We start from the raw sequence: 22,029 nt of genomic DNA on the forward strand, positions 1-22,029 counted from the left end.
ATCTTTTCATGGGTTGATGGCTTATTTCTTTTTAGTGCTGAATAATATTCCATTATCTGGATGCACCAGTTTGTTTACCCATTCATCTACCGAAGGGCATCTTGGTGGCTTCCAAGTTTTGGCAATTATGAATAAAGCTGCTATGAAACATCTGTGTCCAGGTTTTTTATGTGGACACAATTTTTCAACTCCTTTGTGTAAATACCAAGGAGTCCGATTGCTGGATCGTATAGTAAGAGTATGTTTAGTTTTGTAAGACACTGCCAAACTCTCTTCCAGAATGGCTGTACTATTTTGCATTCCCACCAGCAATGAATGAGCATTCCTATTACTTCACATTCTTGCAAGTATTTGGGGCTGTCAGTGTTTGGATTTTCATTTTTCTAATAGGTAGGAGCATTGTCTTTAATTGGCGGGGGGGGGGGAATAAAGGAAGTAACTCAGATATTCATTAATATCAATAGAATGATCTTGATTAAGCATGGTCAGTCCCTGAACTAGTGTCCTCCCGGACTGGGGAGTGCAGCGCGGGGCGGGGACTCGCAGAGAGGAGAACAGCGCATCAACCCCAGCGGGAGGCGCGCAGGTCTCGGGATGCGGAAGGCGGGCAGGCGCCGCGCTCCTCTCCGCCCCCACGAGCAAGACGGTCACGTGCAGCGGAGGGGCTGACCTCCGCGGGCGGGCCTGGGAGGGGCGCCGCGCAGGTGGTTCAGGGTCGCCCGAGGCTAGGCGCGAGGCGGGCGCTTGCGCAGCGCGGGGCGGAGTGCGAGCCGGGGCCGGAACCGCCGCGGGTCGGGAAGGGCGGGGAGGAGCCTGGGAGCGCGCCGGCCGCCGCATGGGGAGGGGCGGGGCGGAGCCGCGGCGCGCGCGCCCGTCGGAGGGGGCGGGACAGAGCAGCCATTGGGCGCGCTCAGGTTGGCCGCTGGGAGCGTGGGGCGAGCGTGGACCGCGGCGCGGCGGTGCGATTCTTTTCCCGGCCCTTCTCCCCGCCCCAGGCGAGGGCACCGTGTGGCGGCGGCGGCGGCGGGGCCAGCGAGGCCGGAGGCGGCGGCTGTGCCCGGGCATGGTGGTCTGGGGCAACGCGGAAGGTGAGCGACCCCCGGGCCGGAGGCGGGGGTGGGGGCGGGGTGGGACTGGCCTCGCGTCGCCGGGCGGTGGCCCAAGCGCGGGCGGCCTGAGGCGGGGCGGGGGCGGCGCGCCGGCCCGGTCCCCGCGGCCCTTGGTCTCGCGGCCTGTGCGGCCCGCGAGAAAAAAAAAAAAAAAAAGAACTTAAAAATTGAGAGTTGCATATATAATAAAATGGCATGAAACTATACACAAGCATTGTCCCAAAACCAGTTTGCTGGTTTTGATACTGTAATATAGTTAGGTAAGATGTAACCATTGGAGGAAACTGGATGAAGCATACATAGGACTTCTCTGTACTATTTTTGCAACTTTTTTTTTACCTCTGATTTTTTCAAAATGAAAAAAAAAGTCAACAATTTTAGTGCTGTTTTCTTGTAGATGAAATAGTGTCCCGCCATGAAAGCAATGAATTACTGATAAAAACCGAGGGCTACATCTCAAAAACATCATATTGAATAAAAAAGCAAATAGCATAAAAAGATATAGTATAAAGCTCAGAACATACAACCTAAACAATATGTTATTTAGAGATACAGCTATGAGAAAATTAACAAGAAAAGCAAGTGAATGATAAGACACAAACTTGAAGATAATGTTTATCTCAAAGGACTAACGGAGGGTATGTGACCAAGAAAAGGGATTCAGGGTCCTCAAAGGTGATTGTAATGTTCTTTTCCTTAAATTTTTATTAATCACTATTTTATAACAACTCTGAAGTCTTAAAAATGTATAAACCTGATCTTTAGCATTTAATAATCACCTTTATTGAAAAGAGTAAAATTAAGTGAAAGGTGAATAAAATTCAGCAACATTAAACATGTGTGCTAGAGCATATAATTATAAGAGCATCTAAGAGAAGATTGGGTTCTAGTTTAAATTCTGGTCTGACTAATTTGGGGTTAGTAGGTTTTGGTCAGTGGTTTTTGAAGGGCGGTCCCTGGGCCAGCAGCATTAGTACCACTTAGATATTTGTTAGAAACGTAAATTCTCAGACCTTCCCCCAGACCTACGCTCTTGGGGAAGAGCCCAGCACTCTCTATTTTAACACAAACCCTCCAGGAGGTTCTGATGTGCACAGACTTTTGAGAGTCACCAGGAAGTTCAACTTTCTCACCCATAAAAATAAAAGATAAAACTAGATCAGTGTTTCCCATAGTGTGGTAGATGTAGTACTGATCATGTGCAAGATGTTTTTAAGTGATAGACACATCACCATTTAAAATTTTATTTATTGTAATGTTTGTTCGACTAGTACAGATAGCTTACCAAACCCATAAGTTCACTGATGTTGTGTCATACATTGCTAAGTTAAAAAGAAAAGAAAGGAAAGGAATCAACTTAATGTAAATATAAATACTAAGGCAAAATAGTAAGGTATGTATAGCAGAAAGTAACACAGCATTGTAAATCAACTATACTCCAATAAAAATTTAAAAAGTAAGGTGATATGAGAATATCACAAAATTCCTGGGGTTAGTTCTTAGATATTAAAGTTTCGGTAGTCCTGAAGAGGATCAATCTTGAAAATATTTTCCATTCTAAACTTCTGAGACTTCATGTGCTTGCTTTTCTTACAGATCTGCCTCCTTAATTTTGCTTTTTAAAATTCAAGCTAATACGTTAAAAATTTAGTCCACACAGCTTGTGTTGGGAGAGGAATGGCCTGTTAATGTGCTTTTGTATTGGGGGATACTTATCTGAGATTGAAAATTTAACCATAGTTAATGGAAAGTGTGGATAATTCACATGCGAATCATTAAAATTAAATATATTAAGGAGAAATCTGTTTTGAAAACATGATTTAATTTTAGAAGCACTTTCTTTCACTACGTGTAGTATTTATAGTGGAATAGGCAGATGGTTTTATGTAAGGAAATGAGGTTTGTGGACAGTAAGAAACATATTTTAATAATTAGGGATTTAGACTTTGAAAAGTCTATACAAGTTATAAACAGCTACAACATGACCGGCCCTTTTGTTAAAAAGTAAATTGATTTATTTATTTATTTTTGGCTGCGTTGGGTCTTTGTTGCTGTGTGTGGGCTTTCTCTAATTGCGTCGAGCGGGGACTACTCTTCCTTGCGGTGCGTGGGCTCTAGGCGCGCGGGCTTCAGTAGTTGTGGCACTTGGGCTCAGTAGTTGTGGCTCGTGGGCTTAGTTGCTCCGCAGCACGTGAGATCTTCCTGGACCAGGGCTCGAACCCGTGTCCCCTGCATTGGCAAGTGGATTCTATAGCACTGCGCCACCAGGAAAGCCCATGACTGGCCTTTTTAACTGGCATTTTAAATAGCTTTTTTGCGATGTAGTTCACATACAGTTCACCCACTTAAAGTGTACAATTCAGAGGTTGTGTATAGCCAGAGAGTTGTGCAGCCATCACGGTGCACAATTCTAGAACATTTCATTACCCCAGAAAGCAACCCTATATCCATTAGCAATTATTCTCCATTCCCTCTACACTCTCAACCCTAGGCAACCACTTATCTACATCTTATTTCTAGGGATTTGCCTATTCTGGGCATTTCATATAAATAGAATTTATATTTCATATAAACATGATGATATGTAGCCTCTTGTGACTGGCTTCCTTAATATAATATTTTCAAGGTTCATCCGTATTGTAGCATGTATCAGTACTTTATTCCTTCTTATTGCTGAATAATATTCTGTTCTATTGATATGATATGTCACTTGATGGACATTTGGGTTGTTTGCACTTCTTGTCTTTTATGAATAATGTTGCATGTGTGAACATTCATGTACAAGGGTCTGTGTGAAAGTATGTTTTAATTTCTGTTTTATAGCTCGGAGTGGGATTTCTGGGTCAGATGATGACTGTGTTTAACATTGTAAGGAACTGACTGGATCTAAAATGCATTCTCATTCAAAGCAAAATTACAAGTTTGCTGAAAAACTTAAATACATTTCTGTTCTAATTTATAATAAGGTACCAATTTTGTTTGTCAATGGTTTTATTACAGAATATCTCTCTAAAATGATATTTGGCAAAAATCATCATTAAAATACATGTTTTTGAAAACAGCAGCTTACAAACGGCTGTTCTACATCACAGTTTATCGTCATTTATCAAAATTGTCACATCTTCTGTGACATGGTTCTTTCTCTGCATATTTTATCGCTGCCTGTGTCGTTTAGCATTTAGGGGAAAAAAAATGTCATGGAATCTGCTTCCTGAGCTGATGATTGAATTCAGATTGTTTTGGTTGACTTTTACAAATAAATTACATGTTAAGAAACTGATGGTAGTTTTTTTTCTAAAATTCTCGTTTCAGCAATAATAAAAAACATACTTCTAAAATAAAAACATAACATTTTGTAGTCTAGCTGCATCTGACACTTGATATTTTGCTGTGTTGCCCTATTAATATTTTGAAGTTATAAGGAGAGATACTTTTTTGTGTAATGAGAATTTATGTTCAGTAAATTGTTAATATTTGACCTTGTCTTACTTTCTTCTAATGCTTTCCTAAAGGCTTATGTACTAAATTACCTACCTTTAGATTTCTTTTTAGGAAAGGTGTTCAAGATATTTCTTTTTCATACCTACTTGTGAAATGAGGTTTTTAGCACCTCCTTGTTATGAAGGAATATTTCTGAAAAAAATAAGATAAACAACTAAAGGCAGTGAATAACTGAAGTAATAGAGAAGTGGTAGTATAGAAAAAAGATGCTCCTCAGGGAAGAGAAAGAAAAAATACCAGTTGGACTTGAATGGATAAGATTTATTTAAAGCCTTTCATTGCTGCATGAAGGATAAACAAAAAGAGTAGTAAGGCAGCATGAGGCATTCAGTGTCCTTGTAAAGAAGACAAGAAATATCCTTAATCTCTGAATCTATAACTATATGATTCTACACATAGATCAGCTAAAATCATCCTTTGTTTTATTTCTAGTAGGGATAAGCTGTTGTATGCACAATATTGTAATGGATGTTTGTAGTGAAGACTTGAAGCATTTGGATCATTTGGGAAGTAGACTCAGACAGGGTTTAGTGTGTAGAATACTTGTAAGCATGTGCCCTTGGGAACAACATAGTGGGAGGGAGGCAGAGGCGTCAGGATTGGGCAGAAGCTTACGTCAAAGTGTCTCCTTGGCCAGCCTTCCAAGAGAGGTTTGTTGATAGCTTGGATGTGGGGTATGACAGAAAGAGGTGTCAGGATGATTTCAAGGATTTCAGCCTAACTAACTAGAAGGACGAAGTTGTCATCAACTTCATCCTTTGAAAGGAGGTTTGGTGGAGAAGATCTGGAGTTAGGTGGGCCTGTTAAACGTTCGAGATCTGTAAAACATCTATTGGCAGAGGATGAGTTGGTGAGTCCATATGTGAAACTGGAGCCCAGGAAAGAGGTCTGCAGTATACATAAACATGGGGGTGGTCAGCATAGGATAGATGCTAGTTAGACCAGGAGACTAGCTGAGACCACCAAGTGAGCATGTGTAGACTGACTTGAGGATGAGACAGGGCTGAGTCCTGGGACACTTCAGCGCTTAGAAATTGGGGCAAATAGGGGAAACCAGCGGAGGAGACTGGGATGGAGCCCCAGGACCCAGCACACTGCTTAACAGCAGTGGGTAGTAGATGTTTATTTAGTGGATAAATGTCCAAAGGGGAGGGAAAATAACATGGGACAGTGATGAATTTTATTTCTCCAGGTAGAATAAATTAAAAGGTGAAAAATAGGATCAACTGTTATCTATCTCCTCGGTGAATGGGTGGGGAGTGAGTCATGGAAATTAGAATAAAAATAGATGTGTTCTTTTCTATAAAAATAGATGTGTATACATATAAAATAGGAACCGTTCCTTTTAATAAACTGAAGTATTTTTAATGCAGTTACTTTCTTTTAATCTTTATGGTACCTATTGTGCTTGTGTGGCTAATTCTTCGAGCAACTGTATAAAAATGTCCCTTGTGTATAGAGATGAATCCAGTTCTTCAGATTGATTATTTCTATTGTTTGTGAATATGCTTTAAAGTAGCACATTAAGTAGTTGAAACTCATTTGAGAAATTATCCTATATTTGTATCTCTCTTCTTGGTACTAAATGACAGAAGAATTTCATTTATATATTTGCTTCCATATATTTGATAATTTACAGTAGAATTTTCAGTGTTCTTCATGGTTAAAATTGGTACTAAAGGTGATTTGGAAATTGTGTTGAGCATGTATCTTGCTAAACTATAGAAGACAGACATTTTCTTCAAGGATTTTATATTCTAGGTGAAAAAGTTAAAACATTTATGGAAAGGTACATAAACAATTTTCTTGGGAAAATATACAGTTATGTCATTGAAACTCTGAGTCCTGTCTTCCACTGAGCGGGACATTTATTAAAGAATAGACTGAAAGTAGAAATATCTGTAAGCTTGAATTTTGACAGAATGAAAGAAGAATACAAAAATCAAGCTCACAAACTCAGCTGCCTTGATGTGGATGAAGCTTCTGTGAACAGACAGCTACTGTCCTTGAATAATAGTTCACATATCTTTTAAAGTGAATTAAGCTTTGGTTGCATTGGACCTGACCTGTCGGTGAGAAGGAGATGGCTGAGTCCAGGGAGGCGTGTGAGCTTTCTCAAGACAGACTAGAGTCGCTGGTGACTGAGACAAGTAGTGAAACGTTATTTCAAGGGTTGAAATGTGAATAGGAACCAGTGATTTAACAATGCTCATCTCTAACTTTAAGCCTTTTCTTGAGCCAGAAACCTTGGTTTTTTATGAGAGTTTGAGATTCCCTGAAGATACAACCTAGGTTGGACAGTTACCCAGCTCTATTATATATTTAAGCTCAGGAAAGTTATGTGAACTGTGTTACTGCTTCTTGTTTTTGTGAATTTTTGGTCCAGGCTTTCAGAAAGACCTGAGCTGAACTCTAGGACAAAGCTTGTGGTGACCACCATTGCTGTTTCAAGCCACTGTCCTCTGTGTTTCTTTCTGTCATTCAGGAATTTTGTTGTCATAGCTCCTCTATTACTGACGTGTGTGTGTGTGTGTGTGTGTGTGTGTGTGTGTGTAGGGGGGTGTCCTTCATTTGTAAATTCTGTAATCTTTGGACCTTGGATGGAGATGGTAAATACAGAAGTCTTAGAATAGAATTGGTCCCAAACTATTTTGAGAGAAAACACAAAGCATATTAAAACTTACCTTTTCAATTAAAGCATAGGGAAACCATTCACAAAAAGGGTGCAGAAGTTGATGCTGTTGTTTATTGTGTTATCTGCTGGTTATAGACCTTCATTTTACGGTTATTTCTCTGAAATGCAGTAAAAAAAAAAAACCCCAAAAACAAAAAACAATGCCTAGCACCATAGCAGCCCCTATGAAATGAGGCATATGCTGTTTCTAAGACTCACAGCATGTTTTTCTGATACTGTGTTTGCCCATAAACATGTTGATGGTAGGTGCTGTCTGAGGCAGGGGCGGTTTTCCTATGGAAATCCTCTCTTGAACATACTGGTTTCTGATTCCCCTTGAGGAAGAATGAAGCTCCTTTTTGCTTCCTTAGCAAATTTGATACTTCAGGTATTAATAACATAGCCAGTGGTTGATATGTATCTTGATGACTTACAGGTCATCATGATGGCTGCTCTGTCATAAGTTGCTGTGGTTTCAGAGCACGTTAGAACTCTACCCAGCGTTTTGAGGTGGGACGGAGCTGAGGTGTAATGAAAGAGAAATTCCCTGCACAGCAGTGGTGACGCCTTAACGATAAAATCATCTTGCTCGGTCTCAAAATCACTGGGTCTGCCAGCAACAGCATTAGATGTGAAGTCTGACCTGGGCTTCCATTTTGATTTTGCCATTAAAAGCGTTATGACTTTGCCCTCAGCACTTCTGCGAGTCTAGAGGAATGTTAATTACTAAATGAAAACAAATTTATGAGATCCTTTTGATGGAGTAGAGTGTAATATCTGCTGAGTGCCCCAATATACATTCAGCCCTCTAGAGGAGAAGACTTATAAGTGGTAAAGAGTAGGCTGCTTTTGGAGAAGGAAGCGTGAGGTGAGATGGCAAATTTGGGAATACGTTTTCTAAGGAAGGCCTTGGAGGAGGCCATCATTCTGTAAACCTGAACTTGAGATACAGCAGTGTCCGTTTTGGGGATAGGAGGTCTCTGGGGCATTTATGATTGGGAGTGTGTGGAAATACTGATTCAGAGCCACGAGACCCTGTGACATTGGCTGCATCTAACCGAGGTCTTTCTCATTTAGGGCCCCAGACTAGGGAAGCTACAGTTATCTTCTGAAAGATAGTAAAAAAGATGATCTTGCTGCTCTTAAAGTGAAAGAATCCAAATTTTGGTGAAGAAATGTTTTAGGGACAGGATTGCCCCCATGTTTTTATTTTTTATTTATTTATTATTTTTTTTTAAACAATTTTTTTTTCCAATGGGAATTATTTATTTATTTATTTATGGCTGTGTTGGGTTTTCGTTTACTGTGCGAGGGCTTTCTCTAGTTGCGGCAAGTGGGGGCCACTCCTCATCGCAGTGCGCGGGCCTCTCACTACGCGGCCTCTCCCGTTGCGGAGCACAGGCTCCAGACGCGCAGGCTCAGCAACTGTGGCTCACAGGCGGGCCTAGTCGCTCCGCGGCACGTGGGATCCTCCCAGACCAGGGCTCGAACCCGTGTCCCCTGCACCGGCAGGCAGACTCTCAACCACTGCGGCACCAGGGAAGCCCCATGCCCCCATGTTTTTAATATCACTCTTGACTGATTGTTTATTTCGCTTCTTATTTGGCGAAAAGGATATGGAAGTTCAGGTTGGGAAAATTACTTGGAAGAGTTTCTTAAGAATAACCTCATTAGATAGTTTGTGTGTAGATGTGAGAATAAAGTTTTCTTAGAAACAAATGATTTTTTTTATAGTTCAAATATTTTATTTTCCTTAAAGATAGGAGTAGATTTTATAGTTGGAGACTCTTGCTATTATTTAAGCAATAACCAATAAATGTGAGTAAGTAGCAATTATTTAGGAAGAATGATATAATGATGAACTATTGGAAAATATAAAAACTATAGATAGCATTGTGGAATTGGAAGGGACTTATCACCTGATTTTATAGACAGTTTATCTCATTATTCAGCCTCCTCACTGTAAAATGGTAAAAATATTAGTTGATCCAGAGTTATTTTAAGGAATAAAAGAGAATTTATTCATTCAACAATTATTTATTAAGTGCTTACTATGTGCTGAGGCACATGCAGGTTCAGAGGATGTGTCTGTGTATTAGAAAGAAGAAAATCCTGGCCTTCATGGATTTTACTGACTAAGAGGCAAGAGGCTTTACCCAGTGATGACAAACGTGATGAGGGCTTCCAGTGTGCTCCCTGCAGTGGTGTTTTAGACTGAACACAGTGCCTGATAGTTGTGGTATGGTAGAAGAAGACTAGCACCAATGTGTCTTGGATGCAAAGTACACCCATTATCTCATTTAAATCTAACACCAGTTCTATAAACTAGGTCTAGTTTCCCCCCTTTTACAGCTGAGCAATGTTGTGTTCTTTTAGGTCTGTGATCAAATCATGGTTATTAAATAAATTAATGAGTAAACTTGGACCTAAAGTGTGGTCCAAGGTCTTCAGCCAGATAGTGGCAGAGCTGGCACTAGAACTGGTTTTGACTCAAGCTCAGGGCTCCTTTCATTGTACCACATTGCCCCTCAGAGCGTGCATGGGCAAATAATCGTTATGTACCATGGTAGATAGGAAGAGTGCACAGTTTCAGAGATCCCATACTTGCCAATATGAAAATCATTTCACACAGTACAAATAATAACAGTGAAATCAGGGCTGCTGGCATCCTCAGTTTTAATTCCCATCGCTAGTTCTATTCAGTTATCCAGTGAGATGGACTTTGAGCTGTGGATTTAGTGTATTAAGTAATAGGATCCAACTCGAAGTTTTCTCTGGCAAGCTATTGGCTGTGAAGTAAATTCAAGGCTATTCATCCAAAACGTAAGGTGTCCTGAAGTAGATGTATATGTCATCTTGTCTAATGGGTGGGTTGTGTGAGAGATTTTTCTTTCCAAATTGAGTCATTGGAGACCATTGCTCCTATTACTGCCTTTGAAGTCCTGCAGCTGGTGAACCTTTGGTAGTTGAGATTTCTTTCTCAAAAACCAAAAACCAAAAACATGTATTATAAGTATTTGTAGTCTAGTCGTGTGTGGGTTACGTGTCTTAATTAGTAAAGTTCTAGTGAATGTCTTGGGATTTTATAAAAACTTCAGTAATAACAACTAAAAATGAACATTTCTGATCCTTTCTCGTGACCCCATAATCAAATCCAAGTCAGTTTCTACTCTCTGCCTGCTATCCTCCAACTCTGAACCATCTTGAAAATACTTGTTTTTTCTAAACATTGTTAGTTTAGGGAGTTACTTGGAGTGAGAGAGTCTCTTTCCTTTGGCTTCCTTTGGGTCAGCAAAGCAGAGGAGTTAGTTTTGGAGGGTTCTCCTTCTATGCATCATCAATTTTAGTCCTTGGCAACGTCTCTAGTCCCAAAGAAATGATGTGGGACTCCCCACGTCTTCCAGGATTTTTAGAAGGCATGTGATGTATTAACAGTACCTGTGTCTCTTCTGTAATTCATTTGGGCTCTGCAAAATGCCAAAGTGTATCTAATAGAGCAGTACAAGACATGTGCCTATTTTCTTAAAAGTCAACCTTAATTTCGTGTCACTCCAGTCTGCCGCTGGTCTACCCAATAATTAGGATTTTAAGGCTTATGAGTAGTTAGGGGCGCTCCTAGTCCAGAAAGGAGATGCAACTGAAAATATGACATATATTGGCACTACCACTGCAGTGCTTTGGGTTTAAATATTCATCAGACAAAACTAAACTCTATGAAATGAATGCCAGGATAGACCAGTCTCATCCTGATTTCCTGTCTGGAGTCTATTGCTATAAAAGGTGTATATGTTTATAATTCCTATATATAGGAATATTCCTGCTATAATTCCATATATAATTCCTAATTATAATTCCTAATAGTCCCTTGCTTCTGTAGAGCAGTGTTTCTTTCCCAAGCACTTAAATATGTTTGATTTTACCCTTGCACCTGTCTTTTAAGGCAGACACACTCAAGTTGACACACAGTTTTTCTCATGACAGGGACCAGTTGTGATTTATGGCCATTTACAGGATGTCAGTGATGTGGAGAGGGTACATTTTGAGCGAACAAGGCTATATATGTATATCCTTTCACTTGGCAATAAAGAACATGGTAAAAAGCTGTTTTCTTCTCAGTGAAGAGCCCTTAGGCTAACTTCCTATAATGTTCACCTAATGTGTTACTATGTTCAAGTCACCGTAACAAATATTTCTTGAGTGCTTGCCTCCTGCAAGGTATTCCACTGGCTGAAGTGAAAGTTTCTGTGAGAAGCCTGATGTATAGAATTTGGAAGTAAAAAAATGCGGTGTTAGTGTGGGTCTTTACTGCTTTAGTTGAAAAGAAAGTGTTATGAGGTAACCTGTCTTTTCCTTTATGAATTTGGCTTGTTTAGTAAGAAACATATTAACCAAAGATGAAAGGTAGATTCAGAAACATTTATTCACTTTTAATATGAGTATAAACTTTCATTTTCACCAGAAATTCCTGAACACCTTGATTATAATAAAGTACAACCCTGATTTTGGCGTTTAGGGCCAAGGATAAAAGATTCGTAGACTTACTGAAGAGTAGATTCTATGAAAGCACAGACTCCTGATAAACGCTGAGTGCGCTGTAGTCCTCTAGATCAGCGGTCCCTAACCTTTTTGGCACCAGGGACCAGTTTCGTGGAAGACAGTTTTTCCACGGACGGGGGGTTGGGGGTATGGTTCAGGTGGTAATGTGAGTGATGGGAAGCGGCAGATGAAGCTTCGCTCGCTCCCCGCCACTCACCTCTTGCTGTGCGGCCAGGTTCCTGGGGGGTTGGGGACCCCTGCTCTACATAACTGTCCTAAAAGTGGAAGAACCAGTCTTTTTGTTGGTGAGGACCCAGTGGCCTCCATCCTTGTAACTACTGTGATATAACCTGTAGTGTGTGATTGATAAATAATTTAATACTGTTGACAGGGGTATTTGTTGCTTATTTTGTCCATTTGCAAGCAGTTCTTTCTTCCTCATGATACTCCTTGCATTAATAGTTGAGCGAAATGACATGATGAGTCAATAAGACTGCTTTCCCTGTGACCAGAGTTGTCAGGACAAGTCAGGGTCTAATCAGACATTTTCATTTCATTAAGCTGGACTTTTGCCAGAGCCTTTTGGAAGCCAGCATAACACTTGTTCTTGCAGGTCATTGGCCCAGACACAGTCACATGATTACACCTCCATGCGAGAATGTCTGGGAAATGTTGTTTTATAGTCTTGTTTCGGAATAAAAATCAGGCTTCTGACGTTAAGAAAAAGGCTACTGCTGAGCTACCCCAATTCTTTTCCCTACCTCCGATTTCTTCCTGATACTTAGATGGAAGATCTGGCTGTATTCCTTTTCTTGAACTCTGTGTGGCATACTTGGGTACTTCATGTCCTAGTCTTTCAACCTGAGAGGAGGATCCTTCAAGTTTTTGCAGCTTTCAGCTCCATGAGCTCAGTAGGAGTATCCTTGAAGCAAAATAAGAACGGGGTGTTGCATGCTCTTTTTTTTTTTTTTTTTTTTAATTTCAGATTTTAATGATCAATTTTAGTTATCTATGCAAAGTGATTCATGCAGATCATAAAATTCTTAGAGGAAAAGGAACCCTGGGACAGAAGACATGGGTCCACTGAGGGCGGTAGTCGTGGTTTGCAAATAAAAATTGTGACTGCAGCCAGAAGAAGGAACAGTGGGTGCTGAGAAAGGAAATGACAGATAACCATTCCTAGAGGCTTTATTTGGCTTTTTAGAAATAAGTAAACGAAAAGTTCCCTCTAGTTTGCTGCTTTGAGTCTTCCCTTTGAACACATCATCTAGGCAGAGTTGACATAGATGGTTCTTTTAATTTAAAATCTCTGTAGTCTTCAAACAAGGAGGCCCCATGCAGGCAGTCTCATAGATGGTTGTACATGAATTACCCATCTGTCTTCAAAAAAGGGAGTTTCTGATTTCCTTCTAAGAAAAGGATTTGCAGGATGTGGTGGGAATGAGGTGAGTGAGGCCTTCAACTTCCATGCAGTTGCAGACATTTTGGAGGCAACTTGAACTCTTTGGATCATACTTTAATCCCTGATACCTAAGGATGGCGATCCTAAGTTCAGCATCTGGGTGGTATTCATGAAAGACTTCTGGTTGAATAAGTTAGGAAGGATGCTCATATGAATATGCCCCATCACCTTATTATATGCCCCAGTTTCTGGGCAGCCTGCAGTACCGAGTTCTGACCTGGGATTAGGATGCCTTGTGTGGAGCTAGTGCCACTGCAGCTCTGAAGTCTCATCCAAGATGGTTATTTTCCATGTGCTTCTGAGTAGCTGTTTCTTTGGCTTTCTAGTAGCATGGATACTCAGCATAATCACAGACTCCTAGATATGGAAGTATCTGAATGATAATGTAGTCTAATTTCGAAAGAAATGAGATGAAAGAGGCCAAGTGACTTGCTTCAAGGTATCTGGTAGAAAAACTGGTGTTAGAACCTTGGTTCCGTGTTGTCAGTCCAGTGCTGTCTTGCAGTGCACTGAATTTCTCAGAGAAAATGAGACTAAATGCGGTGTTTTTCTGTGTCCTCCTTTGCTCCTGGTACTTAACAGACCTGGAATCTACTCATGTATGTGTCAGGTTTTAGATCGGCAATAGGCTCACTGATTATGGAAATAATTGGGGAGATGTGGTATGTGTGAAAGTTTCAGGTAAGCGAGGCAAGGGGTTGTTGTGGTGGATTGGGAGATGTTTGCCAGTTCAACTCACATTTCTGCAGTGCGTGATGGGACTTGGGGCTCTTCTTTCTGTAGCTTATTAACAGATAAGCTGTTTCGCTGCTGGAGCTGCTGAATCTACAATAGCATGAATCAGCAAGAAGGAGGTGTGATTAGTCACGTGGACTTAGGCCTTTCCCATTGCCAAGGCTTGATATATTCACATCTTCCACTTTTTTTTTTTCCTTCCGGTTTTACTGAGATATAATTGACATACAGCACTGTAAAAGTTTAAGGTATATAGCGTAGTGCTTTGACTTGCATACATCATGAAATGATTATCACAGTAAGTTTAGTGACCATTCATCATCTCATATAGGTACAAAATTAAAGTAGAAAAAAAGTGTTTTTTTTCACATCTTCTGTTTTTTCCTCTTTGTAGAGGCTCATCACATGGAATGATAGCATGTTTAGTCTTCTGTGTTACACTTGGTTTAGTCCACGTAATTACATGTAATGTAAAATTACATACAGTGCAAATCAGTCAAGAGGCCATCTTTCCTTCCTCCATCTCTGAGACATGGGTGACCACAGGAGGCCCTTCTGTTGACATTTCTTGCTCTTGTCGTGGCCCTGTTGCCAATCAGTCTAAAAAAATATTTTTCTGTGAATTTCTTGTGAAGTTATTTACATGAAAAGTTTTCTAAACGTATGTAATTCAAACTTGATTCTTTGTTTAATGCCAGTGTAATTTTTATGGACTAGAAAAACAATTATATGAATTCTAGATTTTCCCGGGAAATCTATAACATGCAGATCTGAAGTTCATATGGGACCTCTGTCTCCTCGTGAGCCCTAGGCAAGGTACAGTGAGGTTGGAGAGGTGGATAAAGGAAGGAGTGAGTGATGCTTCATTGGGGAAGGTGAGCAAGGTGGCCAGATAGGTTTGTTTCATGACAAAGAGTGTGATTTAAGCACTTGCTTTCTTTTGAAAACATCTCTTTTCACCATCTCCCTATCCTGATATCACAGGAGGAAGGAAAAAACCAAACAAACCTGTTGCCTCATTTCCTAAAGCAGTGATTCTCAAACTTTAATGAACATGCAAGTCACCTTGCCTTTTAGAAGACTGCCGACTCTGATTTAATAGTGGTGGGGCAGTGGTTCTCAAAGTGTGTTCCTCAGAGCAGCAGCTCTGGTTCCGCCAGCCGTGTTAGAACTATAAATTCATGGACCTCGCCTGACCTGCTGAATTAAAATCTCAGAGGATCGGCCTCAGAAACTGTTTCTACACATTCACCAGGTGATTGTTGTGTACCTTGAACATTTGAGAATCACTGCCATTGAAGCTATTCTCTTGGGATTTTCCCAGGCCTCTGGTATTTGCTACTCTGTGATTGGGCCTTGGTATTATTCCCTTGCTATTTAGCAATTGAAACTTTTGGGCAGAGATGTTACTTGAGGCTCCTGACTGGATGTTAGTGTCCAGCAAGTTAACTGGCTCTATTAAAGTATGTTTCTTAGTCCTTCACCACTCTCTCTGTTATAACCCTGATACTTTGTAAAGCAAAGATGCCATTTCATGGAATCATGAACATCAGTACCATGGCTAGACACCATACATAACATGGCGATTGGGTAATACCTTAAAAGGTAGACTGAAAAAGAAACCGACGAAATAAAACACCCCAGAAGAAAATGCTCTTGTAGATTTTCAGGGGTTTTACATGTTAATATCAACTGAGTCCCAATTCACAGATAGTTTCAATCATATTAATAGCCAGTGGGCGTTGTTACCTAGATTCTATGCCTGCTTGGTTCAGATGGGTGCAACCATGCTTAGCAGTGCCTTTACCAGTGTTGCCATTACTGGTGAAGGAAGAGTATTTTATAATAGGGATTGAATTCTCTCAGAAGTCAGTTTTCTTAAGTTATTTGCAAAGGATGAATATACCTCCTACAGTGTTTCAAGAGCTCTAACTTTAATTTTCTGAAAGTTTTATTGATTTCCTCCAAAGGCTATAGCTGGAGAAATACGCACTGTATGTTATTATTTGTCAGATTGTTTACAGGGTCTCCAATATAGGTGGGCTGAGGCTGTGTTTGTGCTTTTCCTCTGGGAGGTTTTTCATCTTAGAGAAAGGATCCATGTGTTTTGTGAATCTCTATAAAGCAATGAGAGGAGTTCAAAATTTATTAGAGATTCGACAAGTGCTCCAAAGAGGGATATTTGGGCACAAGGTCTAGATGCTAATGTATTACGTTCTTTGAAAACAGCTTAAATATAAGTACAGATAAGAACCCTAGTTAAGATTTAAGGGTAATGCTGTAAGATCTCTCATAAAGGAGTCACAAAAAGTGTTGCAAGTTTGTAACCTTTCCAGAAGCAATACAGTGTATGTTCACCCCTCATTTGCAACTTGAAGAAATTTACCCAGTTTATGCGGAAAATTGAAAAGAAGCAGATGCTTATTCCTAAGCTAGAGTTTTGAAGACCAACAATTAAAATAAACATGTCTCTGCCAAAACTTGAACTAAATTTAAAAATTTAGCATATAAATTAAAGGTTACTTAAAACTAAATTTATCAAGGAAATACATTTGTTTTGCATTACTGGTTTCAATTATTGTGAAAAGGCTTCCATTTCTATGGAACACTGAAGATTTTTTAAAGTTTCCAACAATTTATTAGACAATTGCACCACTGAAAATGAGTTACGAGTGTCTGGCTTAAATGTATGAACTATTAGCACATCGTTGATGAGCTTAGAGAGAGATGTTAAAGCAGCCATTATCCTCCTGCAGGTTCATGTTCCTATTCCCAGGGGACTGTAAGAAACTGGTTTGTAGACTGAAAACAGATAAAGCTATGGGCTGAGGATATACGTAGCATCTCTTCTCTCCTATTCGTTTGTTCTTTCTCTTGGGAAACTGAATTTTTGGACATTGCTGATGAATTGCTGTCAGGCTTGGGTACTCTTAGTTTATTGCCATAGAAGAAGAGAGAGATTACTTCCTTGTTTGCAGTACCTGTCTGCTCTAGTCCTGTCTGTACAGTGTTTCCTGATTAATATTTCCTAAACACCTACCTCATAACTTTTTTTCATTTACTAAATATTAGTTCTTATTTTCCCAGCTTTCTTGAGGTATAATTGACAAATAAAATTGTATATATTTAAAGTGTACAAACTGATTTGATACACCTAGACATTGGGAAATACTGGTCCTGATCAAGTTAATTAACATTTTCATCACCTCACATAGTTCCCCTCTACCCCCATACCCTTGTTTTTGTGTTTGTTTTTGTTTTTTTTGGTGGTGAGAATGCTTAAAGTCTGTTTCAGCAAATTTCAAGTATACAAGACAGTATTATTAACTACTGTAACCATGTTGTACATTGGATCCTCAGAACTTATTCATATTCTTCTTAAAAGTGAAAGTTTGTACGTTTGACCAACGTTTTCCTGTTTCCCTCATCTCCCAGACCCTGGCAAGGACCCTTCTATTCTGTTTCTATTAGTTCAATTTTTTTTTTTTTTTTTTTTTTAAGATTGCACATGTAAGTGATACCACGTAGCATTTGTCTTTCTCAGTCTGACTTTTTCCATTTAACATAATGCCCTCCGAGTTCATTCATGTTGTCACAAATGACAAGATTTCCTTGTTTTTTTATAGCTAAATAATATTCCATTGAATATATATACCACATATTCTTTCTTCGTTCATTGATGGACACAGGTTTCCTTATCTTGGCTATTGTCAATAATGCTGCAATGAACATGGGAATGCAGATATCTCTTTGGGATACTGATTTCATTTCCTTTGGATATGTATCCAGAAGTGGGATTGCTGGATCATTCGGTAGTTCTATGTTGTAACTTTTTGAGTCACCGCCATACTGTTTTCCATAGTGACTGCACCAATTCACATTCTCACCAACAGTGTACAAGGGTTCCCTTTATTCATATCCTCACCAAGATTTGTTATCTCTTGTCTTTTTTCATAATAAACATTATAATAGGTAGTGAGGTCATATCTCATTGTGGATTTGATTTGCATTTCCCTGATGATTAGTGATGTTGAGCACCTTTTCATATATCCGTTGGTCATTTGTATGTCTTCTTTGGGGAACTGTCTATTCAGGTCCTCTGCCCACTGTTTAATTGGATTTTTTAAAAAATTTTGCTATTGAGGCATATGAGTTCTTTGCATGCTTTGGATATTAATCCCTCATCTGATAGGTAGTTTGCAAATGTTTTCTCACATTCTATAGGTTGCCTTTTCATTTTGTTGGTTGTTTCCTTTGCTGTGCAGAAACTTTTTAGTTTGATGTAGTTCTACTTGTTTATTTTTGCTTTTATTGCCTGTGCTTTTGGTGTCAAATCCAGAAAGATATGGCGAAGACCTATGTCAAATAGCTTACCACCTATGTTTTCTTCTAGAAGTTTTATGGTTTCAGGTCTTACATTTAAGTCCTTAATCCATTTCAAGTTAAGTTTTGTCTATGGTATTCTTTCGCATGTGGGTATCAATTTTCCTAACACCAGTTATTGAATAGACTATCCTTTCCCCATTTTGTATTTTGGGCACCATTGTCAAAGGTTAGTTGACTGCATATGCATCCCACATAACTATTTTCCTGAAAACTTTCATTTACTCCTGTTTGCTGTGCCAGGATTCATGGCCCTCAGTTTACTGTTCTATTTTCATTGATCCCTAATCATCACTCGTCTGCTTCAGTCAGTCCAGTGATTTTCCTTCTTCCACCACATCTCAGGTTCATGCAAAGTGGCTTCTTGGGCAGAGTTGCCTTTTCTTTCTAAACAGGTCCAGTCAGATCATCACATATGACTGCTTGTACATATAGAGGAAGGCAGACTATCAGGAGAAAACTATTTTAGGATTCTATGTTATAAACATTTTAACTAAAAAACTTTTAAATTTAACGAGTTCATGCTTCTTAAAAAGAAAATGCTGAACACAATTTAATCCTTTCCAGGTAAATTAGAGTGACATTATACACAGTAAAAATAAGTTGCATTGTAGTGATTTCTACTAGACAGGTAAGGTATTAAGGACTAGTTGTCTGATCCTACATTGAATAATACATCTTGCAGCTGATATTTGTTTTTATAATGAATGCACACGTGTGTTGGTTTAAATTGCTGTGTTGAGATTAAGGTTCTCAGAAATTATTTCTACATTACCAGGAAGTGGTACATTTGAAGCCTCTCCTGTACCATCTTGAGATTAAAAAAAAAGATAAGAACTTTCTTTTATTTCCATTACTTAAGTTTATTTAAACTTGTGTTTAAAAAACAAAATATCTTCTCAAATTCCCAGTCATATTTCCATGCAGCTTGGTTCTAAGAGTCCTGGAAACAAAGAACAGTATCAGTCCAGGACCTTTGCAGGAAATGTCCTCAAGATCACTAGTGCATCTTAGGATGTTAGCCCAAGGGCCAACTGGGATATCAGGCCACATTGAAGAGATACTTTAATTTGTAAGATTTGTTGTGACCGTCAGACAACATATGTCTTTTGACTCCATTAAGGAATGTGTGAAGGCACAGCCCTACTAATGCTACATTAGCTATCTGTCTTTAACTTTCAAAAATAATTTGAAAGCATTTTTAATGCCATTTTTCAGACGGCGAAAAGAAGTGCAAAGAAGTTAACTTGGCCAAATATAAGTGAAGGAGATGTGATTTTAGCTCGAGAACAAATGCTTTGTCTCATTACTGCTTCGCTATAACAATCAAGATGTGGAGATTTCTAAAATTTTCACCATGAATGTTAAGAAAACACTAGATTGCATGATGTGTTACAGAAACACCCACTAAAATCCACTGAAGTAAGAAGTTGTGAATTCTCTCTGTACTTTGATAAATTCCCCTTGGGAGCACACCGGTTTGGAATCAAGAACGCTTGGTTCTAGTCCTAACATCTCCATTCTGTGGGTCTCAGTTTTTAATATTAAAACTCTCCAAGGTCCCTTCTTAGTGCAGTGATACATGCCTATGGAATTGGGGCTTTTTGCATGCTTTATGAAGTATTTTAGAGCCAGCTGGCCTGGCACTTTACACTGGAGGAAAAAGTAGCCATTAAGGTCTTAAATTTGTCCCGTGTAGTAAAGACTGAAGGTGAAGATGAGAAGTTTTGTTTTCTTAGGTTTTGTTGAAGCAGGCTGCTACTGACTGCTGCCCTGGGATGCTTGGGATTCGTCATAGGGCCGGAGGCTGTGCCTGCCGGTCTGGCAGTGGGCCATCCTGGCGAAGCACAGCACAGGGGCTGGTGTACGCTGCCACGTGAAGTATTAGATAACTGCCCAGAAGAGCTGCCATACATGCAGAGGAGGGGGTATTCAGGGCTGCCCATGGTAGTCATAAAATGATAGATATGAATCTAATCTTAGAAAAGCGAGTTGAACTCCCTCACTTTTAGTTGGGGCTCAAGGAAGTGAGGAAAGTTGTGCAAGTTTGTACCTTTAGTGTGAAAGTTGAGGATGGAATTCGGGTCTCCTGACTACTTATCTAACTCACCACTTACACTCATTTATGCTAAATACCATGCCTCCTTTTGCTCCCACAGGAATATGGTCACTTGGTGAATTTATGTTCATTTATTTCATGTACAACCTGAAATGCCTCTTCTTGCTTATCAAATCAACATAAAGCACTTGAAAATTGGATTCAAGCTTAGACAACAGACACAGTGACGTATTAAGATCATTTTATGCCGTATCATGATGATTTTTAGGGAGTTAATTAATTTCCGCTCAAGGAAGCGTAAACGGCAACTACATGCAGGTAAAAGACAATAGACAAAAAGGTAGCAGTAAATGGTTGCCCTTTGGGTTCCACAGGGCTTGTGTTAGATAAGGTCTTACTTTGCATAGTTATGATGCGGTAAAGAAGTATACTCCCCACTAGTAAATATTTCAGAGATGCTAAATTGGGAAACTGGCAAATTGCAGGTATGAATGGATGAGTACAATGTGCTCAATGAATAAGGAATCAAAAGGAATCAGAAGGAATCGAAAGAACGTAGGCACCTTAAATGTCTTCAGGTACAAAGAAATCACCACAAAGGAGACCATGATGGAGGAGAGGTACTGGCTTGTCAATAGATTTGGGTTTGCAGTTTGGAAACCACTCTGTAAACTCCACAAAAACTAATAATTGTGCTAATAACCTTGGTGTTGATAATCATAATCTGGGTATTCAGATTTACTGGCATGACATGCAAATCAGTTAACCTTTCTGAAAATCTAATTCCTCATCTGTGAAGGAGTTGGATTAGAATATATTTCCTGGCTTAAATAACCACTGTTGGACAAAGAATCTTATAATTAGTATCTGCAGCTCTTCAGGAGGAAAAAAAATAACGATAATTGATAACTTCAATGAGTAACTTGATTTCTTTGAGTTATGGGATAGTCATGCTTTTTTCAGTCGTCATAGATACTCCCCATCGCTTAAGATTATAAATATATGAGGCTTGAACACACAAAGGAAACTTAGAGATAGTCCAGCCCTACTCGAAATTTTATTCTTAAGGGTGGAGAGGCCTTGAATTACAAAGTGACTTGTCTAACTGGTTAATGGTGAAGCCCAAAGGACTAACAAGGCTTCCCAGTTCTCCACACACAGGGCTCTTTTCTCCTATAGGAAAAGAGGTAAATAGGTTTTCTTTCTCATGCCAATTCAGGTTGATTAGTAAGGCCTGGCTGTTGAGAAAGACTGTGGAACTGAGAGCCAGGTACTATAGAAAAGACTCATGTTATTGATTAGGACTGTTTGCTAGATAAACAGAACAGGGAAGTCACCTATATGTTTGCCACCTCCTCTCAAAGCTATGGTTTACACATGTTCCTTGAGGTTAAACTTTGACTATTTCTTCTGCCTTGCTTTTTAACAACCATCATTCACAGTATTAATTAATGTTGTCTAAGGTATTTCACTCTAAGAGACGGCCTATGTCTCAGTGGACCAAACTTGGATTTGGTCATTAGGAAATACGTCATTCTCAGTGCTTGGATCCTCATTGGGTTTTCTTGAG

At 39.6% G+C, this 22,029-nt stretch overlaps 1 protein-coding gene across 1 annotated transcript in view; it reads left to right on the plus strand.

Annotated features, from left to right (window-relative positions):
• Positions 1-504: 504 nt before the first annotated feature.
• The window catches only part of LOC130706709 (ELKS/Rab6-interacting/CAST family member 1-like), a 124,554-nt gene continuing 103,029 nt past the window's right edge, over positions 505-22,029 (plus strand). Inside the window, 1 exon segment of the mRNA XM_057539413.1 lies at positions 505-1,088. Within this exon segment, the coding sequence (XP_057395396.1) occupies positions 836-1,088 (253 nt within the window). The 5' untranslated portion in view covers positions 505-835.

This window comes from Balaenoptera acutorostrata, unplaced genomic scaffold, assembly GCF_949987535.1.
Source record: "Balaenoptera acutorostrata unplaced genomic scaffold, mBalAcu1.1 scaffold_748, whole genome shotgun sequence".
Taxonomy (NCBI): domain Eukaryota; kingdom Metazoa; phylum Chordata; class Mammalia; order Artiodactyla; family Balaenopteridae; genus Balaenoptera; species Balaenoptera acutorostrata.